This window comes from Antennarius striatus, chromosome 16 (assembly GCF_040054535.1).
Source record: "Antennarius striatus isolate MH-2024 chromosome 16, ASM4005453v1, whole genome shotgun sequence".
Taxonomy (NCBI): Eukaryota; Metazoa; Chordata; class Actinopteri; order Lophiiformes; family Antennariidae; genus Antennarius; species Antennarius striatus.
Window position 1 is genome coordinate 13,861,342 of NC_090791.1, and position 18,041 is coordinate 13,879,382.

Here is an 18,041-nt window from a genome sequence, read left to right on the forward strand (position 1 = left end):
TAACTGTGAATATGTGTAGTACTGAATATGTATGTAATCTGTTACCATGACTGTGATGAGACAAGGACATGTAGTGTTCTAATTAAAGAAACTTTCACTGCTCAGGTTATATTTCATTAATGATGGTCTAAAAGCATGAGGAGTCATTCATTACTGGCCATTTGGAGCAAGAAAGGGGAGGATGTGGGGGCAGAGGGAATTCCTGTTTGCAGACACAGTATGTAGCGCATAAAGCTAATGACCATTTTCCTGAACAAGAGCAGTGTGAAGAAACAAAAACTAGACAATCAGACTGCAACATCCCACGACACTCCTGAATTCAAAATTTTACCCTGACCTTTCATAGGTCAGGGTTATTTAATAAAAGACCCATGATCCAACATGTAACTGGTGCATTCTATTTGTCATGAGGTTTCAGAGATGTGTACCTAAAAAAGGTATAAAAGTGAAAATGTGACCATGACCTAGTTTTTCCAGGCCAAGGTCGTGATCTAATTTTCATCCCCTTGCCTCCCTGAATGTAACGCCTTTTGTTTCGTCTTTCTATCTTATAGACATGTGCAAAAAGATCTCAGGATAGAAAATATATTCACACTGGCCTACTCCGTCTTTCTATCTTCTATAGAATGTACAAAAGTTGAAATTTGACCTTGATGTACTTTTCTCATGGTCATCATCTCATTTTCATCCCCTTTGCCACCCGACTAATGTGCTTTTTCTTTCATCTTTCTATCTGCAAGTTGTGAAGATATTTGGTGGATGAACAGACGGACGAACACACAAACACTGACAATTAGAACACATCACCACTAAGCAGGATGTAAAAATGCTCAGTGCAAAACAAAAAAGACCCAAAGTCTTTGCTCAAAAACAATCTTTATTTTGGAAATGACGGTGTATTTACAAGAAAGAAAAAGTCCAAGTCAGGCTCATGTCATGTACAATACAAAAAAATATATCATTGAAAAAAATAAAACCACATATTCAAAATGCTCTCAATTCTGACACACTGGCCTGGAAATAAAATACACAAACTCCCGAGATGAGGATTCAAATCCACTCCAAGAAAAGGAATGTCTTATATCCAGTGCCTGTATGTGAAATGTCCAGTGCACAGGGTCACAAACACAGCAAATGAACAGTGCACAGGCAGAAAGGCAGGTGTTCAATTCCAACAGCATTTTAATGGCTCCAGTAGTTTTGGAATCAAAGCCTGAGGAATGGGTGTTTGTTCCTAAGAGGAATGCTGTAGTGCAACAGGTGATAACCAATCTTACTGGGATCCTTATGTTGAGATTACAACAAAATTAGCCTATACTTTCAGCTAGAAAGCAGTGCCATTGCATATCACTGCCAAGACTGCGCTCTATTTTCAAAATTGATTAGGTTTTAAAATTTTAATCCAAACTGGAACAATAGCTAAATATTGTGTAATGCATGTGCAACTTCTTACCCGAAGTGATGGGAAATTAAATATTCAAAGACATGATCCTTTCAGAAATTCTGATCTGAGATAAAATCAATTCCATGGCCTGACTCTCCACTACATCTACCTGAAATCTATGAAGGACAATTTTAAATACTCTACTAACAGAAACAACTTCCTTGGCCAATTTGACAAACACATTCCTCTAAAGAAGTTTCTGTTTGAATATTAAAGCAAATGAGCAGTCAAAGACAAGTGCAAATCTTCCCTGAGACTGGTACATATACTTAAAAGACATTGAAATCAGCATTACACAACCCAAGTACCTTACTAGGAAACTAAACGAGTCATTCTGACCGGACTAAAATTGTGTTTGTGCCATTTCTGCTTTGTACAGTAGCACCATTTTCAAAAATTTAAGAAAAAATATGGGCAGTCATCATCAGTCAGTCTTAATCAGGCTCTGAGAGCAGAATGTAAACCAGAGTGGAAAGAAATCAAGCAAAGCCCAAAGTTGATCACACAGTTATTGCTTAACATGATTATCATTTTGTTAAATTTGAAAGATGCCCAATGCAGATATCTGACCAGCAATGACCTCCACCCACATGTATTTAAAGCTGTGCGACATCACAGTAACTTGAGATGGGTAGGAAGAACTGAGTGATGTGACTCCGTGCGTGATACTCTTAATGTGAACATGTCGCCTGACGGCTGATGAAAGACACATTTCAGGGTGTCATGTGTCTCTGAGACGACCTCGGCTCTGCAGACTCTGGAAGTGGGCTTGCTTCAGGATGTGGTTAATCTGCACGTAGGTCACTAGGTTTGCAGTACTGTTAAATTCTGAGGAGTCACCAGAGCTGACCGGACTACAGGGGCCCACGACACACTGACTGGTGCAACTCCCAGCAGCATATTCTGGACAGCTCAAGCTGCTTTCACTGTTGGATGACTGCAAAGTAAATGTCAAAATCAGTGGTGTTCTGGAGAGTAATTAATATGCAGGTATTCCACATTAACATGGTCATCAATTGCAGGGCCTGAATTTCACTGAAACACCTGTAAATTTACAGCATTTGACTGGTTTTCTTGTGAAACTCAAAGCCTTACAGCTAAAATTGGTGAGGTAATGTATGCTATTTTCCAAAACTATAAATTATATTAAGTAGAGCCCAATGGTGTTGTTGTTTTGGTTTTTAAAAAAAAAAACGTGTTAATGATTCTTACCTCTGAGTCCCAGGCATCCCGGCCTGGTTCAGGAGAGAGGGGGTGACGCCTGCTCTGCCTTTTGGCTTGTGGAACCAGGTTGCCGCAGTCTTCATCTCCACCACTGCGCTGCCTTTTCCTAATTGGGGACAAGAAGATATTTATACACTTAAAACATCACGATGTGCTCTTACTCACATCAATGCTGTAACACAGATCTCTAACTATTAGTTAGAATAGTAATCGATTTTACATAGCTGCATTATTATGATCAAATTAACGCGACTCCACCATCTTACACTGGTAATAAATGAAAGATCGTTTGAAGTATTGTTTCAGGCCTGGCTCACCTGTTATCAGTCAACATATGATGAAGCTATGATCGTATCGATTATCGGCTTTCCTTCGTGTTGTTGCGTAGCGGGCTGGAGGACGTGGCTTGTTCACGTAACGCCCGACTTAGCGAACTAATGCTAACCTGAGATGTGTAGCTAATATTTACGAAGCTACACGTCAACTTGTTAATAAAAAAGGTGCTTTGATCAACTACACAGAGGCTTTGGGCCTGAACTCTTACAACGGTCAGTTTCAATCCCAAACGCTGCAATAAGCTAACAAGCTAGCACCACTGTTAGCAAATCTTACTAGCTTATGTTCATACTTAATCGACAAAGACACATATGGCAGAAAACGATTAATTTCTTTAAAAACAATCTACCAAACACATCAACGGTACAAACGTTAAACAACTGTAGTTGACTTGTTTGATCTTGATAAAGCTAACTATAAACAACCCCAGCTATGCCTACAGCCAAAAGCGGTAGATGTGTTTACATGCTACTGCGGCTGCGCGAACACACCAATGCTACGTTCAAAGCAATCGGAAAAAACAAAATCCTGAGCGTTAGAGAATCTATGGAATGTAAAGTTCTGTGAACGCGACACGCTCTGTCTCCATGATCTTAACAGACGTGACCGTTTCCATTACTTAGTCGCAGGTTCACCTATTCTTCACGACAGAGATCATTTCGTATAGGAGTTTATGAATGCACAAATTCATAGAGTGCGAGAATGACGTATGCATGTGTTTCGTAGCAAATGCAATAGACACCGATTTTACTAGTGTTGACTCATATCGATTATTGATAGTTATCTTCAAAACAACTATCACTTGATATTACTCATATTATTATATACTTTTTATATATATATATATATATATATATATATATATATATATATATATATATATATATATATATATATATAATATGTAATCTGAATGACAACTTTGATAAACCCATTCTATATATTATAGAATATATATATATATATATATATACATACATAATAATATATATAAACATATATAAAAAACATATTAATAGATAGAATGTATATATATATATGTATATATATATATAATATATATATATATATATATAATATGTAATCTGAATGACAACTTTGATAAACCCATTCTTTTATACTGAAGACTAATCGCAGGCCTAACAAAATCCAGAATGTCTATAAATCCACACTCAGTACTTAAATTCATGTCAAAAAGTCTCACAAGTGGAAATGTCAATCGTTGATATTTCGAATCTGTTTCTGCTCCATGTTCTTATAAATTGTTGGCTCTAAATTATAACAATAATGGATGCAATTTCCGATATCTAGAAGGCATTTTAGGTTATTTAGAGCAGCTAGATTTAAAATTCATACTAGGATTCCACTTAGAATGTATAGAATTCATTCCATAACTAAATGAAGCTGAAGTCTACAACAAGGGCCTGCAATCTTGTCTGTCTTGTTTAGATGATTATACACCTCCCAAAAACTTCATGGAATTTGGAAAGGTATTCTATCTCACAACAAAACAAAGAAATAAAGATTTTTTTTTAATTTTTAAAAGCATGTTTATTCACAAAAAATAAATTACTAAATAGTCACACACACAAAATCCAAAAAAGATTCACACAGAATGGAATTTACATTCAAAAACAAATAATAGTCAGAAAATAATAAACAAATCTAAACAAAATATACATAAATTAAACCAACCAGTGACTGAATACAATCTTCTCACTCAACGTCTGCACTGCAGTCTGGTAAACCTTCAATCTTTTTCCTCCTGCTTAAATAAATTACCACCTTTGCTTGACCCAGAAGGAAGTTTAAAATCTGCCACTCCTTTTTTGATTCTTCCTTTGTTTAAAACCAATAATGTATACCTGTTTGTTAAAAACAAGACCCAATGACAGATTTTCTCTTAAAACAGGAACAGATTTTTGAGCAAGTGATAGTCTAGGAAGCAGTGAAAAACAGCTTCTCTGCAAGAACAGAACGGACAGCCACATTTGGATTTAAAATCAAAATAAAACTGTTGACGGCCACAGTGCCGTGTAAAATCCTCCATTGGAGATCCCCAACCTTCTTTGTTAACGGTGGCTTGTAGAAGGACTCCCATGAAGGGTTCACACCTGGCGCCAGACCAAGGTGAACCCTCCTTAAGCTTATCATTGTTTAAAATCTTTACCACCAGTTCATACATGTGTATTCCATTACTGTCACTGAGTCCGAGAAAGAAAGAAAGACAGAAAGAAAAAAACATACTGGATCTGGTCCAAATTATAATGGGTTCTTTCCTGGCCTATAAAATATTCTTCTACTATGTTTAAACGAAAAACGTCCAATAGTTTCTACATTATTTTGCTAACAAGAAGTCAACAAACAGTGCATAAGCTATGATTTACTTACTGAATGGAGCTAATCTATGCAGACCTAGACCTCAAGGCGTGTGCCTCAATTTGTGCTTAGGGTGAAGCTGTGTTGCTTCAAATTTATGGGTCTGGAAAAAAATAATTCTTTCCTCGATGACATGCACCCTGAGAAATTTGATGCATGTTTATGTCTGTTTTGAAAGTAATTGGTGAAATATTGGCACGTTGCTTTCCCCAAAACATGTCTCTAGTCACTTCTGAATAGTCTTGCTTGGCACAGAACTGTATGTTCTCTAAAAACAATGAACACAATGGACACAACTACAAGTGCAGCTCATTAACCCATAAAACCTTTAGGGCTATCTCATGCCAAAAAACATATTATGTAAAAAAAAGAAGAAGATGTTATTATAATAGCCAAGAGTATGGAACCATATCCAATAAGAGTGAATGTCTTACGTCATGCCACAACACGGAAGTTCCACCCTGTAGCAGTAGATCCTGTCAGCCAATGGGATAATAAGGAATAAAGAAAAAAAAACCGCCCCCTCCAATGACTCGAGAGAAGGACGGAGGTGAGATTAACAGGGATTCTCTGCAGGAGCGGTCCAGACATTATTATAAAGGGAAATAACCGCGATGGGAAGCAGCGACTCTAAACTGAATTTCAGGAAGGCAGTGATTCAGCTGACAACCAAAACACAGGTAAATGTCTCCACACGGCTGAGCAGACGATTCAACAGGGAGGTTTGAGCCGATGAGGCAGAGCATCATCGATCGGAGGAGAAAACGCATCTGAAGTGATGGGGGGGGGGGGGGGGATGTTGACAAGCGGGATTTAATTTTTTTTCTTTCTTGTTTGCACTGAATAGCAAATACATTTGCAGAAAGGTTACGCACGAAATATGTCGAGGTTTATTTGTCGAAACCTTTGGATTATACGATTGTGATCTCTGACATGCAGATTAATTTATTAATTTGAAGGTTTATTCTGGGAGGGAACGTAGTTTTGATGAAAAGATACACGATGAAAAAGAATGACGTGGGTCTGGAACAGACTGCGTTTGCAGTGGCAGGTGGACTGTGCTGAGATCAGTGCGTCAGATCATGCTTCCGCGCTGTTGTCAGAATAGAGGCTGTGTTTACATTGCTATTCAGGCCTTGGTTTGTCGACATAGGCCTAGTACAAGATAAACATGTATGTATAATATTACAAACATATATATGGTCTACATACATTGTACATCACTTGATAAAACAATTGCTCCATTTTATTTTAATTCAAGATCATGCAAAGAGTTTCATTTCAAACCTGCTCCTTTGACATATGGGGACTGAAATGCTTTTATATTTTTTTACAGCCTGTTGAAGCCACAGATGATGCCTTCTGGGACCAGTTCTGGGCCGACACCAGCACCACAGTCCAGGATGTTTTTGCACTTGTGCCAGCAGCAGAGATAAGAGCTGTTCGGGAGGAGTCACCCTCAAACCTTGCAACCCTCTGCTATAAGGTTCATATAGTTTAATGTACAGTTAACAATTACGTGAAGTCTTTTGTTTGATGAGATCACTCTAAAGCTACATCATGGAATAAAAGCATGCAGGATTGTTTTTTTGTTTAGTTATTTTTGTTAAGGGCCAGTACATTCTGTCAGTAAGGCTCGGCCTCATGTTTTCAGATGTGGAAATAAGTGAGTCAACTCCCTTTCCTCTCCCTTCGTGTCCTGTCTCCTGGTTCCAGCTTCCGTTTGAAGCCGTCTGACCTGATTCAAAGCTGTTAAGGCTAATGTTGTTGTAAATCTTTTAAAAAACAACAACAACGTACAATATGTCTCCATCTCGTTGGCCACATATTTTCATTGTCCCCTGAAGCAAACTGCCGATCCACTGCAAAAAGAGAAAGAGAAATATTCTTTTTGCTCTTTTCTTTTTCTTTTGCTATCCTTAAGAGCTGTGCCACCACATTTGTTTGTGATTCTTAAAATTATATTATCTATAATGCGTCTAAGAAAATAAAAGGTGTGTTTGGTGCACACCGACAGGATAGCTGAATGAGTGAGAACTCCTAGTAATAAAATAGAAACTAGTGCGACAAATAATTTCTTCCTTAAAATGGAAAAATAAACAGAAAAAGACTTTTGAAACAGTGTTCCTGGATGATAGATGCTTTCAGAACCCACCTACTCACTCTCATCCACCTTTGATTCTCTCTCTGATCTTCATCATCCTCACTAGGCTGTGGAGAAGCTGGTGCAAGGTGCAGAGTCTGGCTGTCCCACTGAGAGGGACAAGCAGGTGATCCTGAACTGTACTCGCATCCTGAGTCGCATCCTACCGTACATCTTTGAGGACCAAGACTGGAGAGGGTTCTTTTGGTCGACTGTACCCGGGGCAGGACGAGCAGGGGTAGGTTCTAATATCACAGCACAGCCTACATTCAAAGGCATAAAGATAGCTCCTTTTGTCACAACTGGCTTTTTAACTATGAAATATCACAACATACTTAAATAGCAAAGCCAAATTTACACATATATTAACAAGTGTAAGTAGTTGTGACTCTTAATTGTATTTATTTTTATTTTTTTTGGGGGGGGGGTTATTTTTTTTATTTTTTGGGACATGTTAATTTAACAGACTTTAAGAAATATCTGTAAAGGTTTTGTGTTTCCTTGAAAATATAATAAGGTGGTCACATTGTAGCTTCATAACGCTTGACAAATATTTAAAATATATAATGTTGACATTTTGAAAAATCTATTTATGTTATTTTATGTGGTTTCCATGGGAACATTATTTCAGGTGATTGAAGGGAATCTGTCACAAACTATACTTTCGTATTTAATCAACCTTCCACATAAAGGAACCATGGTAAAGAATCTACAGAATTTAGATTTTTCTACAAATAGTATTTTTTAAACTATTCTATTGTGAGTCCAAAGGTGACTCATTTTTATTTCGGCACAGATCCCAAACATTTTACTTGACTCAACTCGTGGCTCATCAATGGTTGCTGGTGAATATATCGTCCATTTTTAGGATTTGTCCTCTTGGGGTGGCTTTTGACTTCCTTCAACAACCACAGTTACAAGAGGTCTTATTATCACCTGTGTTTATTTTTTGTTTGTTAAAAAACAGCACCATTCTTTAACACTTTGCAATATCATTCGAAGGCAATTGGCCAATCAAGGTAAACATCCTCCAGCATTGGCTCATCACTACGCATGGTTGGATCCAGATCATAATCTAGTCCTGGAAGATCAAAATAAATGACAAGAACATATGTATTAGTTTATAGTATGATAACATTGGAACACCGAGATGTACTACAGGTCACAATAAATAGCTGAGATGATTGAGATTCTGAGTCATCACGATGGATTAATCTAGCGGTATGTGTGAAAGGTAAGAAGTTCTACGAATCTGTAAGTAAAATAGATCCAGACTTGCGACGATATAATCTCTTTGTTGATAACTCACATTCTATTAGTACATGATTATAATTCTAGCAGAAGGTTTCGCGAGAAAATGATTTTGGTGGTATTTGTTAATTTGGCATCACATCTATCAGAGGAAAGCCATGTCATCATGATAACATCATTCTAGTGCAGTGGTACAGCAACTGGTTAGTGATGCAATGAATTTATCAATACAGTAACTTCTAGTTTACAATCTGTGTCACTTTGAGCTGTTGTTCTTTGCTAAAAATGTAAATAAATAGGCAAAACTATACACATCCTATCAGTCCTTTCAGGTGTTAATTCTCTCTAGTGAAATGACACAGCACAATGAAAGCTCTGAGGCTTTAACTCCCATCATGAGTCATATCCTGCAGTGAAACTGGTTTCTTGATTGCTAATGTAAGAAAGTGTATTCTTTTTAGTTGTAGAGCAAAATTATGGGTATTTTGGTTTCAAATTAGTCAACTCTTTCAGTTTTGTCTTTTCTTTCTGTTCATGGAAGAGAATAAAAGTTGTCTGTATCCAATCTCATTTGTACTTCTTACCATCTCAGACAGATGAGCTGGATGATGATGACGGAGCTCGACCTTTGGCTGAGTCGCTGCTCCTGGCCATTGCTGACCTGCTCTTCTGCCCTGACTTTACTGTACACAGCCACAAAAGAGGACCTGTACGTACACAGTTGTCAATTCCGCAAAATTAATAACCGCAATCATGACAGGATCTCTAATCCACGTCAATCATTTCAAGGTCAAAGATATTTTTTTTAAAAACTGCTTCCTACTTCCTGGTCTAAAGTTGCCAGTCAAGATTCCCTGATGAGACATCATAGATAGAGATGATGATTGATGAAACCGTTTTCGTCTCAACAGGAAGAATCCTCACAGTTTTGAGCTTGAAAGGAATGTTGCATGTGGGATCAACTTTGCATATTTTCAGTGGTTTTAAATTACCTGTGAAACTGTTAAATGCGTGAAGCATAATGGAAGAAACCCTCAGGTGTAGCTCCCAAAAGATGTTGAAAGATGTTTCTCTCCAGTGTAAAAAATTTGTGTTGAAAACTAGCAAAGCAAGAAGTGAATAACAAGGTGAAAGGGTTGTGCAGCCTGTCTCTTAGCAACAGTTTGCATTTGTTTCTGAGAGAAACATCTGAACCTCTCAACAGATGTTGTAGATGCCCTTAACCGATCACAGATGCGTACTTTATTTTTGCAACTGCTTTTTATTATTGCCACACTTTCAAAGAAGAAACATAGAGAACCTCTGGAAGTCATTTATCATGTGACACTGTGAGCCAATCACCTGCCGGTTCCTGTGGATAAGTGATGAACAGCATGAATAGATGAAAGCCACCAGGCTGACACATTAGCTTGTTTTTTTATTTGGATGTACTTTTAGGTATTTATGATTGGAACCGAAAACGTCCTTGGGGTTTAAAATCTTGCTGGAAAATGTATAACTACTAATGAGCACCGACTTGTGACCACATCTAGGACTCCGTAGAGAGCATGCAGTCAATAGACAGCTGTGAATACATCTGGGAGGCGGGGGTGGGCTTTGCTCAGTCTCCACCTCTAAACTACATCCATGACCTGAACAGGTGAGTTAGCCAGTGGTGTGCAGCCGTGTTTGGTCACATCTGACTCCCACACCAGTCTTATGAATTTATTATCTGCTGTCCACCTGTTTGTCTCTGGTGCTGATCGTCTCCAGGACAGAGCTGCTGAGGTTGTTGCTCACCTGCTTCTCGGAGGCCATGTATCTGCCTCCAACATCGGACAACAGTGTCCTCAATCCCTGGGTGACTTTCTTCTGCTCTACAGAAAATAGGTAATGGCTAAACTGGGGTTTCCAGGCATGATTTAAACAAATAATGATCACAAGAAGAGGAATGTGAGATTAATAATGAATATCTTTATTGCAAGCAAAATTCACTTGAAATATGATGAGAGTTGTTCTTACAAAAAAAACGTTTCAACCCCAAGATCTTTAGGGTCTGTTGAGTAGGTTTTATTCAGTTTTCACCTGCCTCTAATGGTCTTCATCTCAAGTGGAGTCTGCTCAGCTGTCAATGAGATGAGGAAGAAATTTCAGAAATAAAAAACTCAAAGACCAACAATGAGGTCATAAATATTGTTAAACAGTAAAAGTCAAGAACAGAAGGGGAGACATGAGTGTTCATGGTGATGTAAACTGACACAGGTTCTTTGACTTTGCTTATGTTGATCATAATGTTGATGCACCATGTGTTTTTTGGGCAGACGTGACTGCAAATTGCAACTTCACTGGTGCTGGGAGTTATGTAAATATGAGGCAGTAATTTTATTTTAATTGCTATTACTGTTTCTTTTTATTATTATTATTATTATTATTATTATTATTATTATTATTTTACCCTTTTTTTTAAAATCTAATTTTGTTATTTTACCCTTGGGATGGGATTTCATATTTTCATTATCTTTTCATTATCTTTTACTATCTTTTATTCATTATTTATTACTTAATTATACCAATTTACTTTCATTTCATTGTCGCAACCATTCTCACTTGTATTTATTGACCATTTCCTTAACTTTTCTCTATCTTTCAGTTTTTTTATGACCTGCTGTGTTATTTTGTATATTACATCCTAGGTTTATTTCTTCCTGCTGTGTCCCAGAGGTTGTTTGGTTCTATGGTTTTCATATTACCTTGAGCTTCCTGTCTTTGTTTTGTCAGAGCATTTTAAACAGTTGTTTTTAAATAAGGATTATTATTTTTTATTATATTATTACTTGCAAAATGAACAATTTCCCACTCAAGAGTCTTTATTTTTTTCCATTATTTTATATTTAATTTCAGAAATTTAGTTTCATTCTTGGAATGTACTAAATACCATGTGTATTGACTCTGACCAGATAATTCCTAGTTCATTTTTCTTTAAAACACATTTAGCATTTACTAACATCTGGAGGCTCAGAGGCTAAATCTGATGTAAAGATGCACATGACTCTCTAACGTGGTCTTCACGTCTTTGCCCCTAGACATGCTCTCCCTCTGTTCACCTCTGTGCTGAATGTGGTGTGTGCCTACGACCCCGTGGGCTACGGCATCCCGTATAACCACCTGCTTTTCTCCGACTACCGGGAGCAGCTGGTGGAACAGGCGGTGCAGATCCTCATTGTGACGCTGGAGCACGATGGAGGGGTTCCCCATCGGCCACCCTCCCCATCCAGCATAGAGGAGCAAGAAGTAATGCTGCAAGATCCCCACAAGAAAATTTGGATGACAATCGTGTTTCATGATAATTAACTTCTCGTCTTTGTGCAGTCCACAGGACCAGAGAACCTGTTTGTGAACTATCTGTCGAGGATTCACAGAGAGGAGGTACACCGAAAACTCCTATAAAATACACGTAGCTCTTCCTGGTGTAGATTACTGAAGGTCATGTTTCTCCGTTGGCAGGACTTTGACTTTGTATTGAAGGGCCTAGCTCGTCTGCTCACCAACCCATTAGCGCAGACTTACCTACCTAATTCTACCAAGAAGATCCAGTTCCACCAAGAGCTGCTGGTGCTTTTCTGGAAGCTTTGCGACTTTAATAAGGTTGGAATAAAGAAGTAAAATTAAGTTTCTTTGGAAGATATACCAAGAAAAGTTTTTCAACTTTTAGTGAACAAATTCAACTTTGTGTTCCCTTGACAGAAATTCCTGTTTTTTGTGCTGAAGAGCAGTGATGTGCTGGATATTCTGGTTCCAATACTGTATTATCTGAACGATGCCAGGGCCGACCAGTGTGAGTTTCCCCCCTCCCTGTGTGCCTCTAATAAGCACACGTTTAGTCTTTTCTAATGTGCTTTCTCCTTTGCTGCAGCCCGTGTTGGACTCATGCACATCGGTGTGTTCATTTTACTGCTGCTAAGCGGGGAGAGAAACTTTGGTGTGCGCTTGAATAAACCCTACTCCATTCACGTGCCTATGGACATCCCAGTGTTCACCGGGACTCACGCAGATCTGCTCATAGTGGTGAGACATCTGAATTTTCACCTTTACTGCTTTCTTTATCTTCTCAGTTAATGTTTACTGATAACACTGTGTTTATTTTGTAGGTGTTTCACAAGATTATCACCACAGGCCACCAGCGTCTCCAGCCTTTGTTTGACTGCCTTCTCACTATTATTGTAAATGGTGAGTTGCTTTGGCGCCATCTTCCTGGCAATGTGCAGAATTTATTTGTAATCAGTTAGAATTTGTAACTCTGATAAAAGTGAGAGAAAAACTTAAAAACTTAAATTAAAATTATGTGTTGTGTGTTTTTTTTTAAATATCAGAATTATTTTCAATCTTTTTAAATATCAGAATTATTTTCAATCGTCTTCTTTCTCTGCAGTATCTCCTTACTTGAAGAGCCTGTCCATGGTGGCGGCCAATAAATTGCTCCACCTGCTGGAGGCCTTCTCCACCAGCTGGTTCCTGTTCTCTGCATGCCAGAACCACCACCTTGTATTCTTCCTCCTTGAAGCTTTCAACAATATTATCCAGTACCAATTTGATGGTGAGATGAATCTGACACACAATAGAACATTAATGTCGTTCTGATTAATATTTTCTCCTCTCTTCCCTTTTTATCAGGAAACTGTAACCTGGTGTATGCCATCATACGCAAACGTAACGCGTTCCACCAGTTGGCCAACCTGCCCTCAGACTCTGCTTCCATCCAGAAGTCTTTGCAGAGGAAGAGGAAGTCTCCAGATGTCATTTCCCGCACCAGCTCACAGGAGACAGTGTCCATGGAGGGCTCTCACCCCGCTGTACCGGCGGAGCCTGGCACACTGAAGGCCAGTTTGGTCGCTATTCCAGGTACTCACTGATTTTCTTCTGTTTATATTAAATTCAGTAAATTTACATTTTTGGCTGTGATTATCTAAGAGGTTTGAGTATTCAATATTTCAGATTTGGCGTATTTATTTTCTTTTTCTCAGTAACAAGATGAGATGACAAATATGTAGTGAGACAATCAGACAGTTTGTCAAAATATGTGAAAAGTCATTTTCAAAAATAAGGCTGGTGCTTTTTTATGTAAATGTTGGTGTGGAAAAAATAATCATGATCCACCTCAGTGGTGCCCGGCTTCCATTTAGCTGAAGGTTCCTGAGCGCAAACCGTGTATAAATGTTAGTCAAACAAATTTTATGCTACATAACACAAATATATATCATAGCCTAAACAAAAAGAAAAAAGAAAAAATAAGGGTTTTTTCTCAAAAAAATTAAATTAACTAATTGATTGAGATTTGTTGTGAAAGCTCCTGTCTGCATCTCATTGTAAACTACAGTGCCCACATTCCTGGCAAAGAATCAACATGTGTGGATGTTCTAAAATGAGAATTGGTCCCAGATGATAAGTGGTTCCAAATCCACTCCATTTATATCACATGTGTTGGATTCATCAAACCATTATACTGATGCATTTCCACCAGCGCAGTGCAAAAATCAGGTGTCAAAATCAGGTGTTTATTAACCTGAAGACAAGGAAGAATCATGGCAGAAATAGTAAATGGTCTGAAATTACAGGAGTAATAGTGGTAAAATACTGATTCCAAGAATGAGGAAAAACCCCAGGAATATATTGAAGCACTGTTTTACACATCATGGGCTTCAATTCAAGGAATATCACAAACTGAACTCTTTACACATGAGTGTCACAGCTAAGAACTGAACAGTGGGTCCACAACAGTGGGAAAATGCAGTATGTTATGCTTATATTATAACATTGCACTAAGCGGGCAGTTTTAGGAGAGTTTCTCTCTGATGAAGAAATCCTGTATGAAACTACCGTAATTAGTCTGTCATTAAACTGGTCTTTAAATGTTCTGACTCATGATTTCCTGCAGGTATCGATAAACTGACTGAGAAGTCCCAGGTATCAGAAGACGGCACCATGGTGTCGGTTCCAAAGAAAGACTCCACCCAAACGCTCCACACAGACCAAAGTGCTGTGGCTGGAACCAGCGACACAGAGTCAAACTCAGGCCGGGACAATGAAGTATGTGTGTGTGTGTGTGTGTGTGTGTGTGTGTGTGTGTGTGTGTGTGTGTGTGTGTGTGTGTGTGTGTGTGTGTGTGTGTGTGTGTGTGTGTGTGTGTGTGTGTGTGTGTGTGTGTGTGTGTGTGTGTGTGTAAAGTAAAAGCATGTTTAAAAATGTATTTATTCCCTTTATCAGGATGTTTTCTACACTGAAGCAGAGATGGAGATAAGATGTTTGTCAAGTTCATCTTCCACTTCGCTCTGGGCTCCCACACCAGACTGGGTCGGTATCGGCAGGTTCCTTCTTGTCATTTGTCAGAATATATGATTGATCTGTATCTTCTTCTTTTTTTTCTTTCTTTCTTTCTTTTTTTTTTGGTGCTAGGTTCTCTCCTGGAAGTGTAAACTACCGCTGCAGACTATAATGCGACTCCTACAAGTGCTAGTTCCCCAGGTGGAGAAAATCTGCATTGATAAGTACATGCACACAACATTTCTTTCTTTCTTTCTTTTTTTTTTGTTTTTTTTTGTTTTGTGGCCACCATGTAAGCCCTGTAAACAGACCTTATTAAAGCATCTTGTTCATGTTTGCAGGGGTCTCACAGATGAGTCTGAGATCCTGAAGTTTCTCCAGCATGGCACCTTAGTTGGTCTGCTGCCTGTTCCTCACCCCATCCTCATCAGAAAGTATCAGGCCAACGCAGGCACCGCCATGTGGTTTCGCACCTACATGTGGGGGGTGGTCTATTTGCGGTGAGTTATTCACGCAGTGAGAGATGTGACTTATTCAAACAGCTGTCTTACCATTATTATATTTAATTGGTTTTCCAGAAATGTGGACCCTCCTATCTGGTATGACACAGATGTCCGCCTCTTTGAGATCCAGAGGATGTAGACAGACGACTGAAAAGGAACTGTTTGACTCCAGGGGTTATTCATCTCTTCATTATCCGCTGGTTTCCCCGTAAACCTCACTGTGTTTAATTTATTTAATCATCATCATAATAGAGATGCTCCTCAGATTAAGATGACTGTCCATAATAGAGATGCTCCTCAGATTAAGATGACTGTCCATAAACAAGTGTTTGTACATTTTGACATAAAAGCATTGAATGACAATGAGCACTCAGGTGATGGCAGCGTTTCCTGAAGCCTGAGGTTCTTCTCTGTACAAAAGAGGTGAGAGGGGAAATATTAGGTTTCAGACAGGCTGTAAAAGATATGGGTCGTTCCAAGAGAGGCTTGTGACGTGTCTGAAATGGCACATTGTCGATGTTTCTTATTGTTTGTTGCAGATGCAATGCTTTAAAATGAAACTGTACACTTTAGGAGATGTCTGTAATTATGGTCTTCGCTTGTGACAGTGTGACAGTTTTCGAGACAATAATAGAGGTCGTATGTTTATATGTATATGGCCAGGCGTATGTTTCAGTCTTACAATGCTTGATGTTGAAAATATTTTCCTTAAATTATCTTAAATATATATTGATATGCATCTGCCAATTTTGTGTTGGTCACATGACTGGAAACTGCTCACCATCCACAGAGACACAATGTTGTGGACCTTCAAGAGGATATATACAGTATAATGAAGGCTATGATCACTAGAGGGTGCTCCCTCTCTCCATCAATGATCACTAGTTGTTATACAACTACTGTCCAATTTCAGCTTAACTGCACTGGTTTTTCTTTCCGTCTATTGTCCTGGGATCAGGAGGACCGTCTAGCGTTACATCAGAATGATAAAACAGAAGAGCGACTCGGGGTAATGTTATGATTCACAGTAGAACATAGTTAAACACAATTTTTAGTCACACAGTATTTCTAAGATAGGATTTATCAACACAATTTCAACTTCGATATTTAATTAGTTATTAAGTTATTGTCCAAACTCAAAAATATGTTTAGTTTAAACTTAAAGGAAATGAGATTTACATACAGAAAAGCTAAATAAAAGCCATCATTAACACTTAAAAAGAGAAAACAATTTGTTACATTAGACGAAGGAAAAGCAATCGCGGACTGTGGATGACTGGATGAAAGTCATATTCAGTGAATGAATCATGACCAGCGTTGGACGAGGTGATGATGCTGGAACTTTTGTTTGGTGCCATTCCCGTGAGATTGATGAAGATGACTGCCTGAAGAAAACATGCAGATTTACACCCACTGATATTTTGGGGCTGCATGTCAGGTAAAGGCACTGGGGAGGTAGCTGTCATTACATCGTCAATAAATGCACAAATTAACTTTGACATTATTGATACTTTTGTTATCTAATCAGTTGAACGAATGTTTGGGGGGTCATCATTTTTTAAGATGATAATGCATCTTGCCATAGAGCTAAAAATGTGAAAACATTCTTTAAAGAAAGACACACAAGGTCAATGCCATGGCCTGTAAATAGTCAGGATCTCAATCCAATTGAAAATCTGTGATGGAAGTTGAAGAAAATCTGCCGACAACCTTCAAAGCTGATGTGATAACAGCAACCAGAGACAGTTGGAGCTAAACTGATGAAGAGTACTGTTTGTCACCCATTAAGTCCACGCCTCAGAGACTATAAGCTCCTATAAAGCCAGAAGTGGTACAACACCTACTAATGGTGTGTTGAAGTGTTTTTTTGTTTGTTCGTTTTTCATGATTCTATATTTTTTTCCTCAGAATTAAGTGATTTAATATTTTTTTTCCTTCTGATTGGTCTAAAAAAGTCGCTGTTACTGACTACCACAGTGTTTTTTTCTTGATTTCTTTTCATGCTTCAGCCAGAATGCTGCCATTAGAAATGACTAATTTCGTGTTATGTCTGTGATATGCATCCTCTGAGACCTGTCATTAGATAATTTTTTTGCCAGGGGTTGCAATCCGTAATCTGTTTACGATCAACTAAAAATGACATTTACATCTAGATCAGGAATCTGTATTTGCTGAACCGATTCCACAGCCACGCCTGCCATCTATACCACCATGTTAGATGAAAGCATGAGAGTAAGCCCACACCTGGAAGACTGAAAACATTAGTGTTCTGTGAGATTAAAGACAGACTTTCTACCAAGGAAAGGATATACCTTGTAAAATGTGTGCAAATCTGCATGCAGTCCTTTGCATGAGTCTAAAAGAAGTATGCTGGATTTGTGTAGGTGTCTCACACATTAAGTTGTTGCAATGCATTAATGCTCTTAAAATTTAACATGAACAAAAAATAATGCACAAATGCCTG

The 18,041-nt window shown here is 38.3% G+C and overlaps 2 protein-coding genes across 2 annotated transcripts; one reads left to right on the plus strand and one right to left on the minus strand.

Annotated features, from left to right (window-relative positions):
* Window positions 1-916: 916 nt before the first annotated feature.
* On the minus strand, window positions 917-3,464 carry LOC137609826 (uncharacterized protein LOC796453 homolog). Its single transcript, XM_068337145.1, has 3 exons — window positions 2,986-3,464; window positions 2,657-2,774; window positions 917-2,381 (listed from the first exon to the last, which is right to left on the minus strand). The coding sequence occupies exons 1-3, from the start codon at window positions 3,000-3,002 to the stop codon at window positions 2,166-2,168; spliced, it is 351 nt and encodes a 116-aa protein (XP_068193246.1). The 5' UTR covers window positions 3,003-3,464; the 3' UTR covers window positions 917-2,165.
* A 2,461-nt stretch (window positions 3,465-5,925) lies between these two features.
* Window positions 5,926-17,402, plus strand: LOC137609514 (protein HID1-like). The gene is made up of 19 exons (XM_068336588.1): window positions 5,926-6,063; window positions 6,720-6,869; window positions 7,594-7,764; window positions 9,370-9,486; window positions 10,310-10,416; window positions 10,530-10,646; window positions 11,840-12,047; window positions 12,126-12,182; window positions 12,261-12,401; window positions 12,501-12,591; window positions 12,670-12,821; window positions 12,905-12,983; window positions 13,186-13,350; window positions 13,428-13,655; window positions 14,689-14,840; window positions 15,018-15,104; window positions 15,207-15,298; window positions 15,416-15,574; window positions 15,653-17,402. The coding sequence occupies exons 1-19, from the start codon at window positions 5,998-6,000 to the stop codon at window positions 15,714-15,716; spliced, it is 2,403 nt and encodes an 800-aa protein (XP_068192689.1). The 5' UTR covers window positions 5,926-5,997; the 3' UTR covers window positions 15,717-17,402.
* Window positions 17,403-18,041: the final 639 nt, after the last annotated feature.

Coding starts and splice junctions, on each gene's coding strand:
- LOC137609826 (XM_068337145.1), bottom strand. Junction 2,382..2,656: donor GGGATGCCTGGGACTCAGAG/GTAAGAATCATT, acceptor TTTACTTTGCAG/TCATCCAACAGTGAAAGCAG.
- LOC137609514 (XM_068336588.1), top strand. CDS start 5,998: ATGGGAAGCAGCGACTCTAAACTGAATTTCAGGAAGGCAGTGATTCAG. Junction 10,417..10,529: donor TACATCCATGACCTGAACAG/GTGAGTTAGCCA, acceptor GATCGTCTCCAG/GACAGAGCTGCTGAGGTTGT. Junction 12,984..13,185: donor TCTCACTATTATTGTAAATG/GTGAGTTGCTTT, acceptor CTTTCTCTGCAG/TATCTCCTTACTTGAAGAGC.